The following is a 7,445-nucleotide window of genomic DNA, read 5'->3' on the forward strand; positions in this document are numbered from 1 at the left end:
GTCATGAATACTTGTCATATTTATTCTACAACAATTTAAAAGAAACTCATTATTTTTCATTTTTCGTTAGAGATATTAATTAGAGATATAAATCACAAAATGTTCAAAGGTTTTGAACATTTGCTGAACTTAAGCTACAGTCACCATCTTTCTCACATGACTAATTATCACCAGTTTTTTTTTACCAGGAAATACTTAACTATTTTTATTAATAGTTGCATTAATTTTACTTGATTTTTAAAGTTACTTCACAGAAGTTCAAGTGTTAAATGATAAAATGATTTTAAGTAAACAAAAATGGAGGAAAAAAGGGATATGCTTAGATTTAAAAAAAATCATTTTTTAAACGTGTTAAGAGTATTGGAGTGGGACTCTGTATTGGCAGAATCAAAATCTAATGACTAGCATCTGGCCGAAAAAAAACTGATCGGGACATCCCTATAAAGAAATGATTTGAATAATTTATTTACAAGAATGTATGAAAAAATAACTTTTTCAAATGGTTTTATCCTGTTGAACAGTTCACACTGAGCATGCTGTTTATCTCTATGATTGCAGCTTCGTTTCTCGATGCATGTTCAGGAGTCCGCTTCACTCCTCAACCTGAACTTTGTAATGTTTTGTCTCATGGATTGCATGAAGCTGACGGGGATCTGATCTCTCTGGTCCTCAATTCTTCGTGGAATGTGCTGAAGAAAGGTGGAAAAAATAGTTTTGCATTTTAGACAAAAGACTCACGATTGTACGTTTTGTCTCCTGACTAAATTACATTTAAAAAAAAAAAGTTTGTTTACTGATTCAACAATCATTTTGAGAAGTTTTTTATGCATTTACTCTACATGTTTGCATGTAAGAATAAATGCATGTGTTTGAATTAATGTGCAGATGGTTTGATACAGTCTTAAATAGCAAAAGTTATATTTTCTAACAATAAAATTTTCATTACTTGCTTCACAACACAAGCCTAAGCATTCGAGTTATCATTTCAGTTTTATTGTGTCAATAATAATCACACATGACATCCACAGCGATTAATGACATTTGTCTCTTTTTGTTCAAAACAGTTTGATAATTAAAATATTTTTTTGTTAAGTAAACATAACTGTAGTATGGTGGTCTTTATATCTACCATTAATTATTTTAACCCTATATACCCATTCGTATCATATTCGATGCATGCATTTCTGAGACACCTATCCTACTAACAATATGAAAACCTTCCCCAATTACTGTTTTCTGCACTGCAGTTCATCATCATGCCACTAGAGGCAGTAACAGGGCTTTTTCCTGCTCATTTCAAAATGGTTGCTTCCACGAAATCTCAAAAACACTTTTGTTGGGAAAAGTTTCAGTAATTCTCAGGACATATTGATGAGAATAACTCGCCTATTGTTGTTCTTTTCTTTTTAATGATTGCTTACTGAATTCAAAATTTGTTGATAATTATTGCATTATTTACCCTTTTAAAAATATGTGGATCAAATTTGAGACTGAGGGTGTTTTCAGTATAAGCGCCCCCCACCTAAGAAATGCTAAAACAGTGAAAGGTCAATCACTAAGTTTGTGCACTTCTCTTTAGAACCTTTTGTTGTGTTAATTAAACAACAGAGGGTGGAATAAAAGGCCCCTCATACAAAGAAATGTCTAAATGTACTTGAACGGTATCAAATTTGAGACAGTGGGTAAATAAAGTACTTTTTTCCTGAACACTCATGTCAATATTGTTGCATCTTAGCCCAACATCGTTGTAAGCAAAAACAAAACCACTTTGATATGATCTGATACGATCCATACCTTATAAAAAAGGATATTCCAACGTTATTTATTCTTTTGACATTTAAACATCCCAATACTAACATAAATTTGGATTTTCTGTCAATTCTGTGATGTAGAAAAATGTGTTTTCTTCTTGCCCTCAGAGTTTTTTGAGTCTTCTTTTTCATCTGACATTTCGTCACTAAAATTAAGGGGCAATTACATGATTTCCTGTTTGAGGCTCATTTATAAATTAAAAAAACTAAACCAATCCAGGTCCGTTCACCCGGTACCCACTTGGTGGGCATTTACAAATAGAAAATGGTTCTTAATTACCCCACATAAAAAATTGTCAAAATTTACAACCAAAACATATGCAGTTTAAATCCAAACCTTTATTTATTCTTTTTAATATTAAATTGTAAATTGTATTGTATTAAATTTTAAGTATAGAAGCACTGCAAAGTACTCCTGTAAATAAGGAAACAAAAATTAGTAAATGCATCTGCTAATTATTAATTAGTACAGTGTGTGTGTGTGTAGGTGTGCGCTTAAGCGTGTGCATGTATTAGTGTGTTTGTGGGTACGTGTGCATGTGTGTGTGTGTGTGCATATTAGTATGTTTGTATGTTAGTGTGTGTGTTACATCTACGAGTTGTATGGAGAGTCAGTCAGCCATCACATGATGAACTCCTAAATGACCTCTACAACAACAGCGGAGGTTTGGGAGCGGCAGGCTGAGCGCTTTCCCTGTTCTACTGGAGGACTGGAGCCTGAACCTTCGGCAGACAGACGGAGGAGGAGGAGTCAGAAAATGCTTCACCTGCTTCTTTACCTTTACCACAGCTGCAGCAAGTGTAGACGTGTGTAAATCAAAGGAATACTTCTACAAACATCTGGAATGCTCACATCTGGCTCAGGAGCAGCAGCACTCGGACGCAGGTCCTCTTTCTGGAGGCTCGTCATCACTTCCTGAGCTGCTGTCCTGCTGCTCCCGTCGTCTCTGGAACAACAATGGTCGCAAAGATCTGATCTCAGAGAAACACCACAGACTGCTCACAGTCGAAATATTTGGATCAGTGGACTTTGAGACAAATTATTGAATTTTTGATCTGTTGAATCAGAAATGAGTCAGCTTGATGACAGTTTTGTCTCACAACTGCCATCAAAGAAAGAAACACTGGCACAGTTGACGGACATATCGGACACTTCAGTCAGGCATTCTCATTACATGACCCTTCACTCTAATTGTTAAAATAAAGCACCCTAAACTCACTTATTAGCGTGTGACATGCACACTGCAGACAAACTGCAGAGAAACAAATGGCTGCGAGGTCATCTGCCGGCAGAACATTGAACTAGAGAAGGTCAAACATCAGAGCTGCTCCCATTCAAGACACAGATACGCAACTTGATTTGCATTAACCTTTGCTGTGAAATGAGACAATAATCTTTCTTTTTTAACCTCCAGCCATTAAAGCTAAGCTTGTCTTACTGACAAATCCTTATGATATAATATGAACTAACTTACAGTGGTATCAAGTCAATAACATGGAAATTATGGGAGTTTTTTTAGTAACATTTTGCATCATTTCTGGCCTTTTTTCAACAGCAGAATTTCCATCCACATAAGAATGCAAACTTATCTACAGCCACTACCTTTAAAAAGGTTTAGTAAAGATAGATACATAAAAGCTCTTGGTCTATATTTACATGTATGTATATATGTAAAATTCAAATAATTAAATTATATGTGAAATAGTCAAGATAATTACAACATTTATCAGGAATTCATGGTAACATTATCTGTGCTAAATTCACAGAAGCTACTGTGTTCATAAAGAAAAGTTAAAAAAAGAAACTTAAAAAAAAACACCACTAAACTCACCCTTTAGGTCTGAATAATTTCCTTCAAAAATGTGGGGACATAAATCTCTCAAGTTGCTTTTGTGCTTTTGTACTGTCTTTAGGGAAGTCTGACAACAAAGAGACTTTTTTTTTCAAACTGATTCCTTAAAAAAAAAAAAAAAAAGTGCGGTCACAGTCGCAACCGATAGTTTGTAAATTAGCAGATTCAGTCCAAACCGTTACAGAATTTCCTAACTTAGAAAACAGTAGTTTCCATGGTGAACACATTTTTTTATAGAATAGAAAATAATCTTTTTACATATATTTATATATATATATTTAGCAAATTTTCGTGGCTTTGATAAAGGGGTTTAAAAAGCATATAAATTTATCTTAAAAAATGAATTGGCTGTATAGTGGGCGTTGAATGGTTTAAAAACATGTCAGACAGCACCATCTGATGGCAGCAAGACTACAATTTCAATATATATTGTCGCAAAGGATGATGCAATGTTTCTACATGACGGGCCTCTACCGGTTGAGATTGTATTGATATTTCTTATTTAATCAAATTTTATTTCACTTGTATGTGCTGTCGAGTTTATTATAAATAAATAAAGAACTCCCGCCACTAAAGAAGGCAGACAATCTCTAATAAAACATTCACATCGAAGACACAGGGGGGCGCCACTGAAAATGCACTACGTTTTTTAAAAGTGCATCATATTTTTTCAGCTATTTTTTAAAAATGTTTTTCCATTTAATTTTACCATCCTATTTTACCATCATATATAATCAGTTAGTGTTTAGTGTTTAGTAAAGTAAAGTCAACTATTTGATATAAAACTAATGTTTACTGAACTAAGTACTACTTCCGGTTCAGGGGTCATAGTTACGCTAGGTCAATGTGCCCTTCCACACGTGTTGCCGGTGTCTTCTAGAAGCGTTCCTGGTAGTACGTCGGTGCCTGCGTGTTCTTATTTTTCTCTCTTCTTTAAACAGTTTATAGTATCATGCTAAAGTCTCTGGTCCGCGCGGTGGGAGCTGCTGTTCGGCTGTCCTCGGCACCATCCGCTGCTGCACGGGCTCTGCCGCTCAGCTGTCCGACCAACCGCTCTCCTGGTTCGGTTGCATCTCGGCCCTTCACCCGCTCCCTGTGGATGTTGAACAGTAACGGAGCCCCGTCGGGATACAGACCTAAACTGTTCAGCTCAAAAGTACTAAGTCCGTCTGTGTCGTGTGGATGTGGAGGGCTGCACACGGAAGGTAGCTGAACGTCCGCATGTTTTTGTTTCATTTATCTAAAAAAAAAAGAGAACCTGTAAACACAAGTTTGGGTTATTTAAAGCAGCAAAACAGCTTAAGTTGCTTACAAAATTGAAAGACACGTGGCGGTTAATTGGGGTTTTAGACGACACGGCGAGCGTGCTGCATCCTGGTTTAGGAGCTAAAGAGCTGACATCACTTTGGCAGGCAAAGCTTTAGATGATAAACAATCAACTGATGTTTTAACTTGTCGCTTAGCAACAGTACTGCTAATTTCCAGACTTCACAAACTATTTGAATTTTACAGTGACCCGATTTTCCTCATTAAAAGTGCTTGTTTTTATTTCTTTTTTTTTTTTCTTTACTCCTTCCACTCGGCAGAAATTGCTCCTGGAAAACGACACAGGTTTTATAAAGATTTGGCTAAAAACGTCAAAATTATTATTTTTAAAAAAACCCCACTGTGAACGCTTTTACAATCGAGCGGGAGGTGATTGGAGTGGAGCTTTTAACATTTTAAACTAATCACAAGTGAAGAGTCCCTTTATATTTACATCTGTATTTACTCAGTCAGCATTTGTTTTTTTGAATATTCCGCTGGTGTGTTATCCATCAACACTTAAAGATTCTACACGATGTAGGTATTTTGTATGTAATTGTGTAACAATTGTTTCAGATAATGCATTTTATCAAGTTTTTTCACCTCTAACTTGTCACATGTTTAAACATAAAACATTAAGGTTCACTGATAAGTTTTTCCAAATCCCCTCTGCCGAAGCCAATAGTTTACTCATATAAAGTTATGTTGTCATCCCATCCTGTGTGAAATGTGGATTCATGTTTTTTATCAAGTTGTCCATTCTACATCACACAGTTTCACCTAAATCTGTTGTCTTTTTCTCAGGAGACAAAGCGTTTGGTAACTTCCTGTCCGATGAAATCAAAGAGGAAAAGAAGATCCAGAAAAACAAAACCCTTCCTAAGATGTCTGGAGGATGGGAGCTTGAGATGAACGGCACAGAGGCCAAACTCACAAGACACCTTTCTGGTGAAAAGTAAGGCGATGGCTCACTCTCTGAGGACAAAGTGACCGTGTAGGAGTTCCTGCAAAGCAGCTTTTATTTTCTGTCTTCAGAGTGACGGTCACATTCAACGTTAACAACAGCATCCCTCCAAGCTTTGAGGAGGAGGAGGAAGCGCAGCAGCAGCAGAAACCAGCAGAGGAAGAGGTGAAGCTTTCGAATTACCTTCTAGATTTGTGATCTTATCATTTATTTATGCTCACTAGTTGTTGTTTTCCTTTGTAGCCAGAGATTGTATCTACGCCAAACTTTGTTGTTGAAGTAACAAAACAGAATGGGAAGCACACGCTCGTGTTTGACTGTCATTTCCCTGAGGATGAGGTATGAATTAAAACGAAGAAAGAAAGAAAAACTTCTGGATGAAGTGGTTAGGTAAAAAGGTGCCGACTTTATCCAATGTAGATGAGTCATGGTGAGGGGGAGGAGGAGAGCGACATCTTTGCCATCCGGGAGGTCAGCTTTCAGCCAGAGGGAGACTCTGAGTGGAAGGAGACCAGCTACACCCTCAACACAGACTCCCTGGACTGGGTAAGAGCTGCTGTGAACCATGAGCACACGGGGGGTCATGAAGGTGGGATGTTCTCAACTCTGCTGGGTTCTTTTTAGGCGCTGTACGATCATTTGATGGACTTCCTGGCCGACCGCGGCATTGATAACACCTTCACAGACGAGCTCATGGAGCTCAGCACTGCCATAGAGCACCAAGAGTACATCAAGTTCCTGGAAGATCTCCAAAGCTTTGTCAAATGTAACTAATATTTAACTTAACTGTCTGTTCTCCAGATGAAATTTCAAAGGACTAAAGCACTCAAGACTCATGTTTGGCACCCGGCAACAAGAATGTTGCTTGTTTTTCTGTAACTTCAATAGAAATATTTGTCAGCCATAGTGATCATTTAGTTTCTCAGCCTCTATTTTACATCTCATGTCCCCTTTAAATGTGTAAACGTTCAATCAAGACCTGTTCTAAAGCTAATAAAGAGAATTGTCAGTTTTCATTCGAGAATTTGTCACATTCTGAGGTTTTACTTTAGGAAGTTTTTATGTTTATTGAGGAACATTGACATTTTGTTGGTGGCTTAAAAACAAAATAAATACACACAAATTCCACACAGAACCAATTCAAGGTTTTAGATCATAATCATCACCTTACATTTTTCTCAATACAGTAAAACTTGAACAAGTTCAGATGCTTCAAAACTGAAATTATTTGAAAGATTCTTTATAATTTAGAAATGAATAGAACTGTTTAAAGGAAACAAATGGAAAAACAATATTAAACTGTTTATGTGCAATAGAGGTTGATCAAACCTTAAGCTCCTCCTAAGAAGCAACCCCGCCCCCCTTCCTCCCAGCTATTTCCCACGCTACAAATAAGCTCTTTTTCATCTGCTCTTGATTCACAATAAATTAAAAAAGAATCACTCAGAAATGCAATTTTGAGCTTAAGCTTCCTAATGTATGTCCTCCATCAGAGAAATACCACAAGAACAT

At 36.7% G+C, this 7,445-nt stretch overlaps 1 protein-coding gene and 1 long non-coding RNA gene across 2 annotated transcripts; one reads left to right on the plus strand and one right to left on the minus strand.

Moving 5' to 3' along the window:
• Positions 1-441: 441 nt before the first annotated feature.
• On the minus strand, positions 442-3,846 carry LOC110016407 (uncharacterized). The gene is made up of 4 exons (XR_002291704.3): positions 3,644-3,846; positions 2,665-2,758; positions 2,402-2,534; positions 442-689 (listed from the first exon to the last, which is right to left on the minus strand). It is a non-coding gene; the product is annotated as an uncharacterized LOC110016407 (long non-coding RNA).
• A 617-nt stretch (positions 3,847-4,463) lies between these two features.
• Positions 4,464-6,957, plus strand: c1qbp (complement component 1, q subcomponent binding protein). Its single transcript, XM_004076620.5, has 6 exons — positions 4,464-4,869; positions 5,774-5,924; positions 6,005-6,098; positions 6,177-6,272; positions 6,354-6,479; positions 6,558-6,957. Exons 1-6 carry the CDS (start codon positions 4,617-4,619, stop codon positions 6,705-6,707), a joined length of 870 nt encoding a protein of 289 aa, XP_004076668.1. The 5' UTR covers positions 4,464-4,616; the 3' UTR covers positions 6,708-6,957.
• The last annotated feature ends 488 nt before the right edge of the window (positions 6,958-7,445 follow it).

This window comes from Oryzias latipes, chromosome 14 (genome assembly GCF_053564925.1).
Source record: "Oryzias latipes strain Hd-rR chromosome 14, Olatipes_Hd-rR_3.1".
Lineage (NCBI taxonomy): Eukaryota > Metazoa > Chordata > Actinopteri > Beloniformes > Adrianichthyidae > Oryzias > Oryzias latipes.